The sequence below is a fragment of the Canis lupus genome, chromosome 16, assembly GCF_048164855.1.
Source record: "Canis lupus baileyi chromosome 16, mCanLup2.hap1, whole genome shotgun sequence".
In the NCBI taxonomy this organism is placed as follows: domain Eukaryota; kingdom Metazoa; phylum Chordata; class Mammalia; order Carnivora; family Canidae; genus Canis; species Canis lupus.
Genome location: NC_132853.1, coordinates 13,420,703 through 13,441,786, shown reverse-complemented (window position 1 = coordinate 13,441,786; position 21,084 = coordinate 13,420,703). Strand labels below are relative to the sequence as shown.

The following is a 21,084-nucleotide window of genomic DNA, read 5'->3' as shown; positions in this document are numbered from 1 at the left end:
AGGGAGAGAAGAGGGAGTTCCTGTCTTGTAAAATCTGAAGGATGGTTCTTAGCTGAGGAAGAAGGTAGAAAGTCAAGGGCCTGAAAGACAGAGGGGGAGGCTGGCCTGTGCTGTCCAGTATCATTCCTTACTGCCACTGGCCACTACATATGGTGATTTAAATTAATTAAAAGTAAATAAAATAAAAAACTCAGTTTCTTGGTTACACTAGCCACATTTTAAGTATTTAGTGGCCACATGTGGTTAGTGAATGCTGTTCTGGGAAGCACAGATAGAGAATGTTTCCATCATTGCTATTGGACAGCACTAGTCTAGATAGGGTGTGGTGATGGGGGTTTCCCAGAGACCCTGCCTGGCCATAGGTCTTGCCACTGCAGAGCCCCTGGACAATCATTCCACACTGTCTCCGTTCAAGACCTTCCTCCTCCCTTTGGGATTCCCTCAGGTCTCTCTCCTGGGCCAGCCAGCCCCTTTCTTATTCCTGCCTTCATGAGGCCACTCCTGAGAGTATGTGCTTGTCTGAGTACCAGGCCTCTCAGTGTATATGGAGGACCAGAAGGAGGGGCGTATGGAGGACCAGAAGGAGTTCCAGTGTTGGGTACAGTGACCCACAGACAGAGGTGCGTTGACCTCTAGCACTGACACTGCTGGGCTCAGGGCGTGTCAACTCACCACTATCTACTGAGAGATCCAGAGGACCCCAAAGATCTCTCAGCTCAACCCCGCATTCCAAAAAGATGGGGACACCCAGTGTCAGAGAGGCAAAAGTGCAAAGGCAGAAGTTTGTCCTCCTTCCTTTTATTGTACCCCATCACTCAGGTTCCCCAGACCTTGTGTCAGACAGAATTGGGCATGCCTGAGGTGCCGAGGCTGGGCCACAAGCAGGGAGCCCAGGGTGTGGCCAGGGCCCTGCACCAACCCCAAGGTAGCTGAGTAAGGATTCGTGGCTAGAAAGCACTGTCCTGGCCTGACACACTTGAGGAGAAGCATATCCCTATGGAGGTGTTGTGGCATGAACCATGCATCTGTACTTGAGGACATTGGTATATTCAGATGGTTGTGTTTGCAGGGCCTGAGTGTGGATGAGGGGGGCGGTGCATGAGGATGAGTGTGCACAGGGCAGTGTGTACATGAGACACCATATGCCTGCAAGGGCACCACACACCTACTCAATACCTGCATCTGCCAGCTCATGCAGGCCCAGGCTACCTCCGATAGCCAATCAGGAGTGGTTCTGAAATTTCAGTCTTTAAAATGGCCCAGGGAGTTTGCCATCACTGCATATCTGTGGCCTGCCCTAGAGATTCTGAGGTCTGATGTAGGCCCAGGTGCCTGCACTGTTGATAAGCTCCATAGGTAAATCTGGCGCCAGTAAGAGGGCTCAAGCAGAACTGTCCAACCGAACTTTCTGTAATATTCTATGTAGTCCAATATGGCAGCCATTAGAAACATGTGTCTATTTAGCAGTTGTGATGTGGCTAGTTTTAGGAACTGAATTTTTTGTTTTATTCAGTTTAAATTAATATTGATTTAAATGGTCATTGTGGCTAGTGTCTGCCATATGGGAGAGCATGGATCTAGAGACACGAGGCCGTGTGGTGCATGAAGGCCCAGAGAGAGAAGCACACAGCTCCAATAGAAGAGCGAGAGAGGAGCCCTGCCCAGCTGCAGTCCCTCTAGACCAGGAGTGGCCGAGGCTGGGGCAGAGCTCCTTTGGGGATTGTGGAGTTGGGGCCAGAGCCCAGATGTGCACAGGTCTCCCCCAGTGGCCACTCTGAGCTGCCAAGACCTAGTGTCTGCTTGGCTAAGACGGTGGAGAGCTCCTGTGGAGACCGCTCTGTTCTGGTTGGGACCCCACCAAGGCCCCTGACCAAAGCTGTGTCCAGTCAGGAGTCCGGAGCTGAGGGTCAGGATGTCTTCATGTTCTCCTGCAGGCCCAAGGTGGAGCTGGTGGCTGCGGGGTCATGTTCACCCTGTGTAAGCATTGGAAGGGAAAAGAAGTCAGCCCCAGGGTAGCAGCTGGCCCCCCAACACAGACATGTGGGCCCAAGGCCTCAGAAAGTTGCAAACTCAAGGAGTTCTCTTACCGCCCCTGGCCCCATTTGCTCCGCATACTTGAACTTCTTCTGCTTGTAGTAGTGCCTTTTGGGCAGGATGTGGAGCAGCAACAGGTCACAGAGAACCGTGGCCTGAGGGCAGGGAAGGGGCAGATAGAGCAGGGGGGATGTGGGGGCGGGGACAGAACCCTCCACAGCCCGCATCAGTTCCTTCTGGCTGTGGGGGCCTGGAGCAACTCTGCCCCATCTAGACCTCAGGTTCTGGAATTGGGGAACAAGGCATTGCAGGTCCCTCGGGAGATCAAGACCACCCCATTCCAACTCTGTCGTGCCCCAGGTCTTGGCCTCGATTTCTTCAGACATACTGTGGGTCTGGGGTGGTGGGGCAGGCTCAGTAAAGATGGGCTGAGAGATTTGTTTCCTCCACTGACCCCTTGACCCTAGCACTTACCACTCCAAAGATGCCAATCCCAGAGCCAATGGTTGTCATTGTGGGGATGATGTCAAACTTCCCAGCCTGGTGGCAGGGGCCAGGGAGAGAAGGATTAACAGTCAGAAGGAGCCAGGTGGAAAAGACCTTTCTCAGAAATCCCAAGGCCAGACCCGGGGTAAGGAACTCCCCCTTTCTGCCCTCCACCCCCACCACTAGCTGGCCCCAAAGCCTGTTCCCCACAGCTCTAGCTCTACATGGGGACCCAGCGGCTTGTTAGAAACCCTGGGTTTTGACCTTGGCTCTGCCTCCCTGGACACAGGGAGGCAGTGGAGGAAGTGAGGTCACCAGCTGGAAAGACCTGCCCTCAATGGGTACCCAGGTCCATCTGTTATTAGAAGTAAAACTGCTAAATGAAGCCCAGCCAACTTCCTGTTGTCTATAACCATGGACATCCAACAAACACTCACAGGAACTAAGACTGTGTCTCTGGCTGTCTCTCACACTGGATACTCACCTTGCCATCCACAAGAATGTCAAAGCGAATCCCAAACACCTTGAAGAGGTGCCGGTGATTGGTCCCATTTTCCACAAAGTGTCTGGCAAACCTTGGGGGAAAGGGTGAGGTTGTAGAAAAGGGTGATGAAGAACAGCCTGGGTCCAGTGTTCTTGAAGCTCAGCAGGAGCCCTCAGAGGTCCTTGAAGATAGTCCCATGGCCTCCAACATTACATAGAGAGGGAATCCCAGGCAGGATCCCAGGTCTCATTCCAGAAATGCTGTATCCAACTCTCACCCTCAACCCAACCCCTCACTTCTGATGTTAGCGACCCCTGCCGGTCCTGGCCAAGGGGGCCTCAAGTGAGGGGGCTCAGGCTACCGAGGTTTTGTTTCCTGTGGGCTCCCTGCTTGGCCAATCCCAGGAGAATGAGAGTTGCCCAGCTTCCTCTGCTTCCTTTCTGGGGACACTTACTTGGCCTCAGAGGGTTCTGGGAGTAAAAAACCTTCTGGGGTTTTTCTGGGGTTGTGGGACACCAAGGAAGGGTGCACTGGTGGAGTCCTGACAAGCACCTGAAATTGAAGCCTGGAGACAGGTTTTTCTCCTCGTACAGTCCATGGAACTCGTAGATGGGTTTGCAGTACTGCACATGCCAGTCCAGGTCACAGTTCCAGTCAATGGTGATACCTACCACCCCGCCCTGCAGGGACACAGGGGTTTCAGGACCAAGAAATTTCTGTCTTATGCTGATGCCAGCAATCTCTTGAAGGGAGGGACATTTGTTTGTTTGTTTGGGAAGAGGCATTGAGAAGCTGCTTCAGGATGGAAGTCCTGTCATCTTCTCTGGCCTCACCTCTCATCCATCACACATCAACTTTCTGATGGTTTCTAAAATACGCCAAGTTCTTTCTACCTCAGGGCCTTTGCACATACAGCTCCCCTAGTTCCACAAGGCTGGCTCTTTCTTATCCTTTGGTCACTTTCCCTGAGAGGCCTTCCCTAAACACCACCTCCAGTCTAAAACGTGTACCTGTCATTCCCTCTGCATTTTCTCCTGGAACACTGGTTACTTTTAAATCGTATATTTATTTTGTGTGATTCTTTTATTTTTATTTATTTATTTATTTATTTATTTATTTATTTATTTATTTATTTATTTATGAGAAACAGAGAGAGGCAGAGACACAGGCAGAGGGAGCAGCAAGCTCCCCACGGGGAGCCCGTTGCAGGACTCAATCTCAGGACCCTGGGATCATGACCTGAGCTGAAGGCAGATGCTTAACCACTGAGCCACCCACTTGCCTATTTTGTGTGATTCTTAACTCATCTCCTCTAAGACTATAAACTCTGTGAGGGTGGGGCTGACTGTCTCATTGGTCACGGACTCCTGAGTGAAAGTCACAGCATGGAAGGCAAGTAAGTAGTGTTGAATTAAAAAGTGAGTCTGTAAAGATCTGGCCTCGTAAGAGAAACCTTGAGGACGCCTGGGCGGCTCAGCGGTTGAGCACCTGCCTTTGGTTCAGGGTATGATCCTGGGGTCGTGGGATCAAGTCCTGCATCGATCTCCCTGCAGGGAGCCTGCTTCTCCCTCTGCCTATGTCTCTGCCTCTGTGTGTGTGTGTCTTTCATGAATAAATAAATAAAATCTTAGACAAAAACAAAAAAAAAACTTGAGAGAATGAAGCTCCTTTGGGCAAGGTGAGAACTGGGGACAGGTGGGGCTAGGCTGAGCAGCAGAAGAATTGGTCAGAGCGTGCGTGCAGCTGGGTACCTGGGCAGGAGGTAGATATGCAGTTATCTGTGGTTGATGGTGAGGGGTGAGAAGTTCCCAGTACAGGTGGCAGGGAGATTTTAGGAACAAGAAAGTCTAACATTCAGTTTCTGGTTTTCTGTGTGGCTTCGGTGTAAACTCCCTCCAGGGTTTGGCTTCCTGAGGCCTAAGGGCTGAACTTGTTTGCATATTTTCTGTGGCTGCTTTTACCCTCAAGCAGCTGACTTGAATGGCTGGAACAGAGCCCACATGGCCTGCAAAGCTGAAAATACTTACTTTTTGGCCCTCTAAACAAAAACTTTGCTGATCCCTGTTCTAGATAAATGCGCTGTGAGCAAGTTTTGTGTCTATGACTGATATCACAGAAAAGAAGCTGATTTTCATCCCTAAATAGGCACTGTAGAAGGATGATAACGATCACGTAGGAACATGTACACAGGGTTGCCATGTGCCAGGTAGCACTGAAGTGCCGTCCCATGAGTGAACTCACGCAATCCTCAAGATAACCCAATGAGCATGGTACTATTATCGTCCCGTGAGGTATGAGACGATAATAGTACCATTATTGGTACTATTGAGCAAAAGCTCAGACACACTCAAGGTAGGAGACTAGTCTGAGGTCACATTGCTCATTAGAGGCAGAGCTAGGATTTGAACCCAATCACGCTTCTGGAATTCCCAAGAATCCCCAGCAGAACATAGGATTTCTCAGGGTCATAGGGCATGGAATTCAAGTTGCTTTTATCTAATAGCTAAAATATGGTGTGACCTCAGCAAACATCCAGGTGATAATGTCTGCCCATGTCCATTCATTCCAGGCACCTCTTCTGTGTCAGGTCCATACCAGGCCCTGCTGAGGACTCAGGCTTGACCTTCAGGAGCCCCCAGTATTAGGGAATAAATCCATATATATGCCCAGCCCACACTGGAGGCACTTGAAGAGGGCATTCTCTGGGACTGAAAAGCCTTCATTGACCTGATAATTCCAGGACCCAGCCCTCTTCACTTGCCTGGCACCATACCTTCTCAGCCAGGGTGCTGAAATTCTGTCCTGACTCTTGCACCACATAGCCGAGCTTGAAGACAGGGCACAGTGGGTGCAAGATCTTGTGATAAAGACAGGTCTTCATGTAGGCCGCATCAACTTCTTCTACCAGGTTGCGTCTATATGGGGGTGAAGCAGAATGCCAGTGGGGAGGGTGCCCACCATGCCCTGAAGCTCTGGGGATCCCTCACAAACTCCATAAACCACCCCCCTTCACAGCCCTTGGCAACTAAAGGTAGCCCCCCAAGAGCCCAGCTCAGGCTTCTGCCTCCAGAGTGAAATCAGCAGGAGTGGAAGGTGACAGAGACAGTTGAGACCAGCTGGAGCAGCCCTGGGTGGGGGGAGGGGGGCTTCTGCATTTCTGCCTCCCTTTCCCACAAACCTGTTGACCTTGAAGCGTGGAAAGCTGATGCTGTTCTTGATGAAGAGAGTGAAGTTCTCGGCCTCTTGGAGAAGGGCAGGGCTGGAGGAGACTGCACTCACTTACCGTCCCCTCCCCAGGAGTCTGCCCAAAAGCCCACCAGCGTTTGTTACGGGTGTGGGGGTGTGAGAACCTACGGGATCTTCCTGTGGCCTTGGCTTGGTTGGGGATGGGGGTGCTATAGTGATGGACTCTTAGGCCCCCTTGACCAGGGGTCAGGGGGATCACTGGCTCGGACCATTATAGATGGGGTGAGGGAATCCTTCCGAGGATAGATCCCCTTGGTCTGGGCTGAGGAGTCTGCTCCGAGCTCCCTGGTTGGATAAGGCATTACCGTGGGACCTTGTCATCCACCTCCACGGGACACCAGCCAAAGATCTCACATGTCTGCACAGTGTCATTGAAGGCCACGCACTTGCCTGTGCGGATGCCTGGAGCAAGGGAGGAACTGGTGGGTGCCCACTCCAAGCTGGGGATACAGAGGAGCCCCCAGTGACAGGACACCCAAAAAGCGGCAGCCCGCGGACAGAAATGTGGCTAGGCCTGGACCAAGGGTGGGATGGAAGGAAGGGAGAAAGCAAGAAGGCCTTCCTGGTGGAGGAAGCCTGGAGCTGAACAGGGGCTGTGCGAGGGGACAGAGGGGGATGGGAGGAGGCCAGCCTTACCTTGTGCCTTCCTCTCTGCCTTCCCCGGAGTGCAGCCACTGTCATTTCTGCATGTACCCCCTTCTGGATGCTAGGGGAAGGGAGAGTTGCTGGTCCCAGGTCCCAGGGTAGTGTCCTAAGGAGAGCCCCTCATACCCCCAGGGCCCTAGGGAGGTCTTGTGGCAGTCTTAGACAGTTTTGGGGTGACCTCTGCTTACAGCTTCCTTCCCTCAGTCCCCTCCCAGTATCCCTCTGGGCTCATGCCCACTGCCCTATGGCCAGTGTTACCTGGCAGGAAGGAGAGATGTTAGGGTTTGGGGGTTGGGTGGGCACTGAGGGTCGGCATCTTGCTTGACACATAGCTGGGAGGGAAGCGTCTCCACAGCCAATAGCAGACTGTTACTTTGTGTGAATCTATGCCTAAAATTCCACCATCGCATTCCCCCGAGGAAGCCTATCTTTGATAGCCAAGGGGACTTCCTCTTCCATGTTATTTTCCCCTATGGGTCCAAGAATTGGGGTGAGGGGACAGGTAGCAGTCCTCACCTCCGCACAGTAGCCTTGAACCTGCTGGAGGGTCGCAATGAAATTGGTCATGATCACGAAGGAGCTGTCCCCCTGGAAACGACAGGCAGGGGAGGGAAGGGGGAGGGCTCTGGGTTGGGAGAACAGCCCCCGAGAACCCAAGCACAGTCCCAATAGGTGCCTAGAATCCACATGATACCCAGCAGCCTCCACACCCCATGATATCAGAGGGGGATGATATTACAACCCATTTCTGCCCCTCATTAGGGGAGCTGGGGCCTGGGCTAGTGCAATAGGGAGATTGGACAGAGCCCAAGCCCGCTCTGAGCCACCCTGTGGGTGGAAGGTATTACCCCTGAGTCAGCTCACCTGGGCTGGGAAGACGTAGTCAGCTACATCCCAGACCTGGGAGCCCAGGCCTGGGAGCTGTGTCACGGCTAGACCTTTGAGTTTCACAGACACGCTGCTGATGAGGCCACTTGAAGTCTGATAGCCCTTCTCGTAGACAAACACCCACCTGTGGGGGTGTTTTGGGGGTTAAAGCAGTCAGAGCTGGGTCAGGTCATTCAAAGATGGCAGGAGGCTGTGTGAGCTGCTGCCTTTTCTGGCACCAGCTAGGTAAGTCAAATCCTTTCCCTTCCCATCTCCAGATGCATCTCTGAGCCGCTCTCTTCTCATCTTAGGCTGGGGCAGGAGAGCATCACCTGCCTCCCCGAGCTGGCCTATACCTGAAGTGCCACCCTTCTTCTTACTGGGAAAATACTAATTCTCAGGGAGGAGATCCACTGAAGGACTCTTTCAGATCCTTTTCTAAGAGCAAGATTTGCTGGGGCCAGGAGGCCAAGCTTCTTGGACCATAATCCTCATGCCCAGAGTACACTTTCCTGAGGTTCTCCCACTGAGAACTAGAAAAGCATGATGCCTGAGAACCTGGCCTTTGGTGCCCAAGAGGCTGGACTGGAATCTCAGCTACATTACTCATGGGTTCTGTGATTTTGGCTAAGTTATTCATCCCTCTCTGCCTCAGTTTCCTCATCTGTAAAACGGGAATAACAATAATAGTACTGAACCTGCTTATTGTGACTTACTGCCTGTAGTTCACTTAGAATGAGGACTGGCATGCAGTAAGCACTACAGAGCCATTAGCTATGATTATCTCAGCCATGCTGGGAGGCCCTGGCAAGGGGGACTGGAAGGGAAACAGAGGGGGCAATTCCTATTATGTGGCCCCACATGAGGCCCTTGTGGGAGTGACTAAGGCCAGAGGCCTCCCAGCTTTTTGGGGAAATTCTGACCTTCCCTTCCCAGCATGAAGAAGCCTTGTTCCTTCGGGTTCTCCACTTTCAGTCTTAGAGGGTCAGTGAAACTGACCTCCTTCCTAGCCTTGGGTGTAGGGAGGATGGGCACATGACCACGGCTTGCCAATCAGTGTTCCACTGCCCTAGCAACAGTGATAGGTCTAAAGATGGACACACAACCTAGGAAGTTTCAGCAATGAGGCTAGGATTTTTCTGGGAATCACTGGGAAAGAGGCATCCTTTCTGCTGGGTAGCTGAGCAAGGTAGCGATGACCAGAACTATGGTTAGTCATCTTGCTACTTCACAGAGAGACTCAGCTTGAGAATTAAGCCAACCTAGAGGAAAGTCAGGCCAGGAGATGGAAGAGGGCAGCCTCCTGACAATGGTTGAGCACCTGGATCCAGCCATGTCTGAAGTATGATACATTAGCTAATAAATTTCCTTTCTTTATTTAAGCCAGTTTGGGTTTGGTTTCTGTTGCTCACAACTGAGAGCCCTGGGTGTGGCCCATTTCCTTCAGGAAGGACTGCATGGAGATCCAGTGTAACTGTGTTTGGGTGTGTGTGTCCAGTTGTGGTGACCATCAGAGTATGTAGCAGTGCACCTCAGGGAAATCCGTGAGCACACCTGTGGCTCTGAGCACCCAAGCAGAGCTCAAAGCTCCTTTCCGGTGTCCCAGAGCTCAGGCCTAGTAGCAATTCTCCAGGCACCTCAGTGCTAGAGTCAGTGCTAGCTCTCTGGGGACTGTCTCCTGGCCCAGACCCCAGGAATCAGCCCACCCAGGTCTTCCTCTCCTCCCCCATAGTCCACTCTTCTCTTCTCCAAGCCCCTCCCCCAGCCTGGTCCAGGAGGCGCCCCCACAGGCCTAAGCATGGTCACTGCTGCCCCCTGCAGGTCCCTGATGGCAACAGGTAAGGCATGCGAAAGGCTTCCAGTCTTCAGAGCTTCCAGCCTTAGCCGAGACTGGGGGCATCACCTACCTCTACCCTCCTCAGCCTCTTTCCTCCAGGGACGACTCTGACTCCATGTCCAAGCTCAGAGTAGCTGCTCCTTTTCTGAGCCCCTCTGGAAGGGTCATGGGCCTCGTTCCTGGCAGCCCTCACCCCTGATGTTCCAATAGCCTTTCTCTCTTGGCCCACTACCAACTCCTTACAGTACAGATGGGGAAACTGAATCCTGTGACAGTGTCCTTCCGGAGTCAGAGGCCGACCCCGGGCTTGAGGTCCCAACCCAGGTCTCTGCCCCTTTGCACTGAGCTGCCCAGCACCAGCACGTCTGCCAGGAGCCGGAAGTATGCGGCCACAGCATGGCTGCGTGCTGGAGCTGATGCAACCACACCTGGCTATGTCGGCCCCTGCACACTGTCAACCCTTGGGGTGGGGGGTGAGGGGTAAAGTTAACCTGACACCAATGACTTCAGTTCTGATAATAACGGAATAACCATGGCTCCAGATCCATCCCTCCGAAGCTGTGCTTGCCTTGACCTGGACTTGCTGTCACCACCAAGGGGATGTGATGTCAAAGACACAAACATCTTCAGAAGTCTCTCCTTGTCCAGATATTATCTTTCTCATTCTTTCCACCTCAGCTGCAACAACCCCTTGTCCTGAGTCTCTGCTTCAACAGCCCCTCCTGGAAGATGGCACATAGTACAGTAGCCAAGAGTGCGGCTGCAGCTGTGTGAGGGAAAGGAAGCCAAGATTCAGGTACCAGCCCTGCCACTCACCAGCTGTGTGACGTTAGCCTCACCAGGCTGAAGACTAAACCTTTCTGAGTCCTGGCTTTCTCAATAAAACAGAGGTGATGGCACTTACTTCAAAAATGCTGCTGTTCGTTCAACAAATATGAGCAAGGCCTTCCCTGCACTGAACTGTGGGCTAAGCCCCAGGAAGAAAGCAAGTCTAAGGTGTATTCCCATGAGTTCTCATTAAGGAAATTAGCATGCAGTAGGCACTAATAAATAGTCCTCTTGTTTTCACCGTCTCAAGTCAGTAATTCCTGCTTAAATGTCCACCTACCCCTATTGTCCTGGCTCCCATTCTCAGCCCAGGCAGGACCTCATGTAAGCTGTCTCAGGTACATCATGTCCTCAGATTTTTATCTCCACCTCTGCACTCTCCCTGGAGATCTAATTCCACACATTCATTTAGCGATTCAACAAGTATTTATTTATTGAGCCCTTAGTATGTGCCAAGCAATGTTCTAGGCACTAAAAATGTAGAAGCGAACAAAGCCAACCAAAATTCTGCACTCAAGGAACTTACATACACGTCCATATGGCCCAACACTTTTGACACCCATTCCTTCCCCTTTCCCGGGTCCCTCAACGCAGACATCATGCAGAAACCTCAGACTCAACTCAAACCTTGGCAAAACAACCTAGCAATTCCCCAAAAAGCTAAATATGGAATTACTACTTGATTCAGCAATTCCATTCCCAGGTATATATGCAACAGAACTGAAAATATGCCCACACAGAAACTTGTACACAAGTGTTCACAGCAACATACGTAAGAAACAAAAGTGGAAACAAGTCATATGACTTTCAATGAATGGCTAAACCAAATGTGACATATCCATACAATGATATAGTATTCAGCCATAAAAAGAAAGGAATTAATGATACATGTTACAACCAACATAGAAGAACCTTACAAATATTATGCTAAGTGAAAGAAGCCAGACACAAAAGGCTACATATTGTATCATTTTACTTATATGAAATATCCAGAGTAGGTGAAGGAGGCTGTAGAGAGAAAGTGCTAGGGAGTACAGAGTTTCTTTCTGGAGTAGTGAACATGGAGTAGTGGACTAGATAATGGTGATGGTGGCACAACTTTGTGATTATACTAAAAACCACTGAATTATATATTCTTAAAGGGTGGATATTATGGCATTTGACTAATACCTCGAAATAAAAATTCAATGGGACCAACCTGAATGTCTCATGTCCCCCTCAGAACTTGCCCCTCTGGTGCCCTCACCTTGGAAGATGGCACTGTTCCTACCGAATCCTTCTCGAAGCCTGGGCATTATCTTACACCCTCGTTCTCCATTGTCCCTACATCCTTTCAGTCCCTCTGTCCTCTTGGCTTTCATCTAAGGACCCAAAGGGGTTTTGCTGTGGGAGTCTGAGACATGAGAGGAGCCATGGCAGATGCCACAGGAACTCTGGTATGGGGATGGGAGGATAGGTTGTGGCTGGTGGGACACGAGTTGCAACCACAAGCAGGAGTTGACCAGACCAGGCACATGCTATAGTGCACAGCAGCCTTGGGAGGGGCAAGAGCAGACTCCAGGCCTGGAAGGGACTGAATTTAGAGCGTTTGAGTGTTTAGAGATCAATCTACATGTCATCTGCAGGTAAGCTAGGCTGACAATTTGTGTTTTTAAATTTGTTTAATGAGTCACCAACCTCTAAATACCAAGAGGTTCCCTATGCCCATAAATCCCAATTTCTCACTGCTCTTGAGAAGTCAAATGCTCTGGCCATGCTGGGCCCGTGGCCCTCTGCAGCGATGTTGGGCACAAAGTAGGCAGTGGGCAGCCGCTCCACACATAGCTCCCTGGTGTGGGGCCCACCAGGGTGACTACTTCTGTCTTCCATGCTCACTGCTTCCACCTTGGCATGGCTTCTTCCTCTCCTCTTATCACTGCTGCCTCTTCACAGCTTCCTTGCTAGAAGCTCCACCGATCCACCCCCACCGATCCCCTGCTAGATATCCTTCTGAGGCTCCCCATTGCCTATAGGAGAAAGCCCTTAGTATGTGCCAAGCAATGTTCTAGGCACTAAAAATATAGAAGCGAACAAAGCCAACCAAAATTCTGCACTCAAGGAACTTACACAAATCCCGCTGGGATCCTCCAGTGTGCCGCAGCCAGACCTTTCTCCTCTCCAAACCAGTGCCCTCCAGGCAAACACTCCTTGTTTGGACCTGCTAGATCATGGATGACGGCCCACTGCCTGTATACTGAGTTACAGAGAGCTCATCACCTCCCAGGAGACAGTTCTAACTGCAAGTTAACCATTTTAACTTGAGACAAAAAGAGTGACAGCTCAGCCCACTCGGGCCTTAGGCCCACTTGCTCCCTCCATTTGCCATGGACTTCCCAGAAGAGTGTGACTGATAGAAAACACAGCCTCAGTTTGCTTTCTCAGAGTCTGTTTGGGTTCTCAGCATCTCAGCCTCTCTGCCTCTGTCTTAGTAACTCACTGTTGCTAAGTCTCAGGACCTCTCTTCATTTGAGTGGTTGTGCTCCAATGTCTGTCCCTCTGTCCGGTTCTGCCTTTGTGCCTGCCCATCCCCCATTTTGTTTGTGCTCCTGTCTCTGGAATGCAAGAGTCCCCTCTGCGCCCTTTGCACCCGATGGACCAGATAGTCAGACAGACTAGACCCCTGGGACGGAAGCATCCCTCCTCAGGAATGAGCCTGTGTTCAGCATCTTTAGAGGGGACCCCCTACCCTGCTCCATGGAACAGGTGGGGAAACTAAACCTGAGATAAGACCATGTCAGGCCGGTTTCTGTCTGCAGCTGAGAGTCAGCAAAGCAGTGGCCAGTGGCCAGATGAGGGTGCCAGAGACAGCAGGAGTTGCAGTTGGAACAGGAAGTCTGGGCTTGAGGGTGGGGTTGTGCGGGGCCCTACCTTTCTCTCTCTGCTATATGACTTGGACAAGTCAGTGCCCCTCTCTGAGGATGTTTCCTTTCCACGGTATCAAGGACAACTTTGGAGCCATGCGGCTGGATTCAAATCCAGTTCAGCCTCTTTCTAGTTGTGGGATCTACACTAAATCACTGTTTCTCTGAGCCTCACTGACACTGAGGAAGCCACCACATCCATTCGGAAACTGAGTAGACTGTCCTTGGGAGGGAGGGAGGCAGGTCTCTGTTACTAGAGGTATGTGTTCAGGACTGGATATTGGCTTCGGGCCTATGGTACAGCTGGGGTGGGGTGGGAAGACTGTCACTTTCCCTCTGACAGTCTGTGAGCAACACCAAGAGGGCCCTGGCTCTGCTCTCACTGCTGACCTGAAAGCAGAAATAAGGAGCAACAGGGGCCATGGTGAGGACAACATTCTCCCAGCCTCTCCAGCTGAAGGATGGGCTGGCTAGGCCTGGGCAAGCAAACTCTCTTTCCCTGGAGGGTCAGGAGTGCAGCTAAGGGCGCACTTTTAGGCACATCCGGTGCCCAGTATCATAGCATCGGTGCCCCATTACACCAAAGTTCTCAGAGCCCTTGTGAGGTGGGAAAGGAGAAGACAGTGCTGAGGACTGGGCAGGGGGAGGGGAGGTCAGTCTAGCTTAGACTTGCTACTGACCTGCTATGTGATCTGGAAGCCCCACTACTTCTTTCTGGGCCTCCATTTTCCTCACAAGCTCAGATGACTTTACAGATGTCAAATTAGTCTGTGAACAGGAGGGAGGCAGAGGCCAAAAAGTGTCAGAGGGCTAGGTCCTGGCTTTGACTTCACTTGACCAGCTCAGAGGCCTTGGGGGCCACAATGATATGGTCACTGTTTGGCCTCCTGGTCGGCCTGCCGTGGGCTCTAGTTAGCAGTCCTGGTTTGGTCCTATAGCAAAAATGGGGAGGTGAAGACCCAGAAGGGCAGGGCCCTCAGAATCACACAGCAGTGTAATACTGCCAGACGCCCTAAAACCCCTCAGCAGGAGCTGGAACCCCTACTCCTTCAGTGGCCCTGGGGCCTCCAAGAATCCTCTGCAGTACCACCCTGAGCAGACATGATACCCCTCCCGCCTCACCCCCCAGGGCACAGACATTAGGTGCCCAGCCACCTCAGCCACGTGATGTGCATATGTGGATACCCAGCCATAGGGACACACCCCGAAGCCACACCCAGTAGGCACATGCCCAGACACAGGAGAACATGTGCATCCACACAGAGCTCTAGGTATAACACACATGCATACACACACAATATACACATCAGTGTAATCCCCTGCCAGGCCCATGTGGGCTCCCAGGACAGCAAGACTGTGGGGGAGTATCATCTGACTCTGCCTCGGCACTCCTGGGCAGGTTTCAAGATGCCTAGAAAGGAGCAGTCATCTTTGGGACCTGAACTGACCCTCAACCTCTGCCTGACATGCTACCGTTAAGATACCAGGGGTTCTGAATTTGAAAGTTTCTTTGCTCTGGGGGTCTTAGATATGTCAGGATGCCTTTAATTTAGGCAAGACAGGTGTGAACAGGGCCTGTCCCTCTTTGGTTTATAAAATGGGGTGTGGCCTTTGTCTCTTAGTAGTGGCCTGGCTTGGCTGGGAGGTCAAAAGTAGAAGTAGAGCTCTCTGGTTGTAGTTCACTGGGGTGCTGGCCTCTAGCATGACTCACCACTCGAGAGACCGTTAACAGTGAGTCAGTTCCTTAGAACCTAATGGTTTTGTTCACCATAAGGCCCAGCGCAGGATGTCCCCTCTTTACCTCAGTGTCCCCTTCTTACAGTGAGTTAGCAAGTTCCATTCCTTCTATAGCACTACGGTTTGTTAGGGAGGGTGACAACCAATGGAGAGAAAGAGGGGCTCCGTGGAGCCGTGGGGGCATCCCAGAGGCTGGAGGAAAGGCCCAGGTTGGAAGCTGGTGCAAGAGGGTGGGAGGTAGGGGTAGGGGGCCCAGACTCACCCAATAACGTAGACCAGAACCACGAACTGGATCAAGCGGAAGACGACGCCCACCTTCTTGTTGCGCACGAGCACCATTCGGGGAGTGTCATACTCAAAGAAGAAAGCGGCCAGCTCATCCTGGAGCCGCTGGGCCATAGTGAGCCAGGCTGGGGGCTGAGAACTGAGCCCCTTGCAGCCTTTGCTCTCGAGGTGAACCAGGTGTCAACACCCAAGTCTATGGTGGAGCTTCTAGGGGCCTCCTGGCCCCCTAGGAAGGGTAGGGCAGGGCAGCTGGGGCCAGAGATCAGGAGGCAGGGGTCAGTTGAAGGCACCTGGGTTGAAAAGTAGAATCCTTAGGTGGTCAGAGAAGCTCTTGGCCCTTGGCAGGCGATGGACTGTGGGCCAGCCGCGCCTGTGGACAAATAAATTCCCAAAGATGGATGGGGGCGGGGCTGGTGGGGCCACCCAGGCCCAGCCCCATTGCTCCGTCTGGCTCCGCCTGGGCCTTGCTGAGCCTCCAGAAACAGGAGCTGTTGGCAGGAAACCACGGGCCACCCATCAAAGATAAAGCTATCAGCTCCCCCACCCCACACACACACCCCAAACCTAGCAGAACAGAACAAGGCTAGGACTTGGGGGCAGTGGCCTCAGGCTGAAGCCTTCTCCAAACCAGGAGCCCATCCCCATATCCAAACACCCTCCCCACTCTACCTGTGCCCCCAGGTGGGGAGCTCAGCCCCTGGGGGGGGGGGGGGGTTGCAGTCAGGAGAGCGGAAGAGGAAGTAGGGCCATTTCCGGTCCAGCTGCCAGATGCTTCCAGAGCCTGTGGCAGGATTCCCACTGCTGTCCTTATAGGCCAGCTTCCATCCACCTGTGTGTGCCTCCAAGTCCAAGCCTGGCCTGTGCCCAATCAACCTGAGCACTGGGCAGGCATCTCTGCAGCTCACCTCTCCTCTCTCATCACCTGTGCTGTCCCGGCCATTCCTCCACCTCCCTAAAACAAGCAGAAGGAAGTAAGTGCCCAGAAGATTCAAGGGCCATATCTGTCACACATTGCCACTGGGCTCCCTGAGATATAGCCCGGAAAGCCTGACATCAGACAGCCTGTTAATACCCGTGGCTCTGCTACTAGCTGCCTGTGAGGGCTTGGGTAATTTGCCTTACCAGACTGAGCTTGCAGCCTCATCTGTGAAATGGGGATGATAATGGGATTTGCCTCATAGGTAGAGGCCTCAGAGGAACGGGTTCCAACAACACTGAGGACAAAAACCTGAGACCACTATTAATTTGAGGTACAGTCCTTCTGCGGCCTCTGTCTTCAACCACAGCCCAGGGCAGGAATGCAAGGGCCCAGGGGGCTGGGGCAGGACAGAAGTCTCATGTTGGCTTTTGGAACCCTAGAGCTGGAGGCCCCCCAGACCCAATGTCTTGTTTTGCAGATGAAGAAATGAGCTCAGAGAAATGAATTGCCCAAGCTCACCCTGGGTTCTACTGGAGGCCTCGGTTTGAAGCAGGATGGCCTTCCTGGCTGGCCCTCCATCCAGGCCAGGTGTCCTTGGGGCTTTCTCGGGACATGGAAGATGGAGGCTGGGTGTCCCAGGGGTGTGGGGAACTCCCCTGCAGGCCAAGTTGCCTCACTCTGAAGGCTGATAGGAGTCTTCTTCCTGGAGGCCTTTAGCTGGGAAATTGTTCTCGGCAGGGAGCCAGGCTCCCAGGCTGGAAATCCCAGCTGCTTGTCTGAGTAGAGCTGCTTTCTGCACAGCAGTGGCCCCCACAGAGGGCAGGCCCGTGGCCCATTCCAGCACCCTAGGCCATTTCCCCCTCTCAAATAGAACAGCTTCACGAATCTCAGGCCCAACTGTCTATCCAACATGACCTTCAAGAGGGGCAGGCCAGAACCATGTCCTGGGCTTTCCTAAGGTAAAAAATCCAGAGATGCTGGGAGCCAGACCTGTGTCTTGATCCCAGACAAGAGGGCCTACTCCCTTTCCAGGTGATCATGTGGCTCTTGGAATAGCAGGTCCCAGGACATGGATGGCTTGTGATGAAGAGTGAGGGCGGCTGCTGCCATCTTAGTGACCCAGTTCACTCACGATTCCTGGACACTCAGGAGGGTATAGCAGGCGCTCGGTGAGAGATGGAGAGGGGAGGGGAAAGAGAGAGGGGGTCAGGCAGTCCTGCTCCAGTCTGTATCTGCCCTTTTCCTACCATCGCCATGACCTCCTCCACCTCCTCTTCCCCTCCCCTCGCCCCCTCCAAGGAGCCAGGCTTGCTGACAGACAGATGGACTAATGGACAGATGGCTTCTTTGTCTGGCTAAATTTAGCAGCTAGTGGAGTGCAGAGGGGACCTATGCCCATCCTGGAGGCCAGCCTGGGCTCTGAAGAGGTTCTGCACAAGGCTCCAATGGGTCTCCTCAGCTCTTCAGACACCCTTGCTTGGAGCACACACATGTGGTCCTATTAGAGCCTCAGTTCTGACCCCTCAGAAAACAGACTGTGGTGGGGACAATCTTATTTGGACTTGTCATATCCAGAGCATACCCAAAATAAAAAGAAATAAAAACAATTACATTTCTTTTCCCAATTATAAATTCTCTTTTTTTTGCTAATAACTTGGCCCGAGTAAGACAGGCAGCTGATAGGAGCAATACACCTTTCACTGGTTCCAAAATGTAACTTTCCATCCGGGCCTCTACTTTCCCATCCTTGCCCCAACTCCAGCATCCCCAGGGATAGACACCTGTGATTGTTTTAGGCATTGTCGGGGGCAGAGATGGGCAGGGCAGGGGTCAGAGTTTACAGGGAACACAGTGCTTTCTCAGTCAGCAGATTTTTTTTAAAAACAGCCCCATGAGGTAGGTATTGGAACCATTTTACAGATAAGGAAACTGAGACTCCAGAAACTGAGTAGCTCCCATGTCGGCTAGTGCCTGGAAAGGAGGCTCCCCAAAGTCTGAGAGTTTGGCCCAGAGTCCACCCCAAGACTCCAGCACTTGAGAGCTGCCGGACCTGCCTTATAAGCCCAAAGGCTGAGTGGCCAGCTCCGGTATTGGGCCAGACCTTGTAGGGAGACAAGGCAGTGCTGCCAAGCCCTCAGCCCCAGGACAGCCTCCACTGCCTGGCTAAATTTAGCAGCTCTATGGAGTGTGGAGGGGGCCTGTGTCCATCCTGGAGGCCAGCTCAGGCCCTCAAGGGGGTTGGCACAGACTCCACTGGGTCTCCTTAGCCATTCAGGGCCCCAAGGTTGCAGGGATGACACCTCTGCTTATAGAGTTCAGTCCAGTCCTGCACGCTGGGCATGTCAGTGTCCCAGGGCTCACTCAGTGCCACTCAGCCCCTTAGATGATCGCTAGAACAGGGCCCTCGGCCAGCCTAACAGAGATTGTCAGAGGGAGGTTGTGGGGGTGGGCGTCCACAGGGGAGCCACAGCAAGGGTCCTCATGGTTAGCCTCTCCCCTTGTCCAGACCTTGCACTACTTCTCTGGTCTCTTCTAATCCCAACTGTGAGCCATGACCTGGCTGGAGCTCCTTCTCCCCAGCATCAGAGGCATCATAATCCCCTGGTTCTCCCCCTCCTTTGAGGACATTTCCTCTTGGCCCCCATCTTCTTCCTGTCTCTGGAATGTATGGGGACTCCTTGGGGCTGACCCAGGCCCCTGACCCTCAAACACTGAGCATCCCCTGGGAGGCTTGTCTCCTTGCCTCCTGATGTTACTGAAAGCTGTATACCCACATGGCAGCCGCATACCCACACACCTCCTCTGGCTCCTACCTCTTTCTTTTCTCCTAAATCAAACTGTTTTGAGGTAGAATTGACACACAGTAAAATGTACCCCTCTTAGGCACACAGTTTGATGAGTTTCGACAAATGCATGTAACCCCCCCACCATCATGTCACTCCAGAATGTTCCCACCTGCTTTTTTCCTGTCAAACCCTCCTCAACCCCCAGCCCCAGGCAATCGCTGATCTGTTTTATCACTACAGATTTGCTTTGCCTTTTTTAGAACTTCATGGAGGTGGAATTGCACAATACGAGCTTCTTTTACTCAGCACAAGAGCTTAAGCTTCATCCATGCTGTTGCGTATATGAGTACTTTACTCCTTTTTATTGCTGAGGAGTATTCTGTTGTATGGATATACCACAACTTGTCCTTCCCGTTGATGATTATTTGGGTTGTTTCCAGTTTGGGTCAATGAAGAGTAAAGCTGTCATGGACAGCTGGGTTCAGTTCTATGTGTGGGCATTAGGTCTTCATTTCCTGATTTTGTCCTTCTGTTTCTCAGTGTGGCCCTAACAGGGTCTCTACTACCCCTCTTAGGGGTACAGTGGAGGAGGCATGGGGAATACAACATGGGCCACTGGAAGGGACTGGGCGAGGCCATGGGCATTTTGGCAGCTGCCATCCCTGAGCCAGTGAGAAGTGTGCCAGGGCTTGCCCTGGAATTCCCTTGGGTGAGCGGCTGTGAGGTAGGAAACCTCTGTTTTCCTTGGCTGCTCCATCTTGACCTGTCAGGCTTCATGCTGTGGGCTGGCAAGGCTGGACTTGTGCAGGCCTGCCTATGAGCTCCAGCAGCTGATGGGAGTGTGGAAGCTGGCCGGTCTCCTAGGCAGGTCTTCCAAGCCCTTCTTAGCCCCATGTTCTATCTACCTGCCATGATGAAGCCAGCTACATAGGCTCTCAGAGAGCTTTGGGGTCTTTATCTGTAAAATGGAGCCCTATCTCCTGCCTGGCCCATCTCAAGGAGATGGCTGGGAACCCAGGGAGATGAGGCGTATGGACTGGGTTTGGGATCTGAGAGGCCTTACTGATGGACCATGCAGAAGGAAGAATCCTTCTGCCGTCCTTGGCTCCCACTGTGAGCTATGCACCAAATCTTGCCCTTGTGCCAAATAAAACCTGGGAGCTCCTAAGGGTGGGTTCTGTCTCCTGCAGTCATGGCTGGCTTTGTGGATGTGTGACCGATGTAGCTGCATGGAACCCCACGCCCAGGAAGGCCCTGTACTTCGTTTTCATACTCTGCTGTCACTGCTATGAAACTCTTAATTTTTAAACAAGGGGCTCCACACTTTTATTCTGTACTGAGCCCCACAAACTACATAGTTAGTCCTAGCTCTGGCTCTGCGGGCAGGGCCTGATTTCCCTTCCCAGGGCAGCTGGGCAGAGGATCAGATACAGCAACTTCATAAGTGAACCTTCCCTCCAGAGGAAGGAAATGAGGGAGATGCTCCCAGAGAGCAGGGCCACCTGGGTGAGTCAGCATGTGGTCCCTGGACAATGTGAGCTGAAGGAAGCCTTGGGGAGGTGCTTGAGCTGGACTTAGAAGGGCATAGAATTGATGGTATCCTGGGGTTCAAGATGGGGAAGGAAGACAGCAAGAAACCTCTGGGAGAGATGCAGGGCCCACAGAATAGGCAGGGCTGTGGGCCCCTGATATTTAGGCTCCAGGCCTAGCCGTGCCCCAGGCCGACTCATAGGCCCTCCCAGCCTGTTTCCTCAGTGATGACATGTGAATCTTAGCATGTGCAAAGGGCTCTGAACACATGCACAACTAACAAGTGCTGTCCCCGTTGAGTAGAGCTGGGCATCTGCCATTTGGGAGTGGCTTAGGAAACCAGTGCCTCTCCTGGTCTGTCTCAGAGGAAGACAGTGATCCCTGGCTGGCAATGTGGGAACCCCAGACCTTGGCTCATGTCTCCTGAGGTAAGTGCATGTGGGTGGTGGCAGCCCAGGTAGACGCCACATTGGCAGACAGTGGAACCACTCTAAGGAACC

General features: G+C 52.5%; 1 protein-coding gene across 3 annotated transcripts; it reads right to left on the bottom strand.

The window, feature by feature from the left end:
* Positions 1-782: 782 nt before the first annotated feature.
* P2RX1 (purinergic receptor P2X 1) lies at positions 783-20,952 on the bottom strand. 3 transcript variants are annotated; one of them, XM_072778916.1, is made up of 14 exons: positions 16,788-20,952; positions 16,019-16,301; positions 15,327-15,719; positions 7,760-7,907; positions 7,412-7,483; positions 6,887-6,956; positions 6,556-6,652; positions 6,183-6,263; positions 5,766-5,919; positions 3,557-3,684; positions 3,005-3,095; positions 2,509-2,574; positions 2,088-2,189; positions 783-1,973 (listed from the first exon to the last, which is right to left on the bottom strand). In XM_072778916.1, the coding sequence occupies exons 3-14, from the start codon at positions 15,461-15,463 to the stop codon at positions 1,908-1,910; spliced, it is 1,212 nt and encodes a 403-aa protein (XP_072635017.1). In that variant the 5' UTR covers positions 15,464-15,719; positions 16,019-16,301; positions 16,788-20,952; the 3' UTR covers positions 783-1,907. The 3 variants fall into 3 exon arrangements, with proteins under 3 accessions (XP_072635017.1, XP_072635018.1, XP_072635019.1); XM_072778917.1 differs by having other exon boundaries at positions 5,778-5,919; XM_072778918.1 differs by lacking the exons at positions 15,327-15,719; positions 16,019-16,301; positions 16,788-20,952 and adding exons at positions 10,168-10,365; positions 10,504-10,611.
* Positions 20,953-21,084: the final 132 nt, after the last annotated feature.

Excerpts from the sequence above, each read along its gene's own strand:
- P2RX1 (XM_072778916.1), bottom strand. The coding sequence starts at position 15,463 with ATGGCCCAGCGGCTCCAGGATGAGCTGGCCGCTTTCTTCTTTGAGTAT. Across the intron at positions 6,653-6,886 it reads GGCAGAGAGGAAGGCACAAG|GCATCCGCACAGGCAAGTGC; the intron begins GTAAGGCTGGCC and ends CCCTTGCTCCAG. Across the intron at positions 2,575-3,004 it reads ACATTCTTGTGGATGGCAAG|GCTGGGAAGTTTGACATCAT; the intron begins GTGAGTATCCAG and ends CCCTGCCACCAG.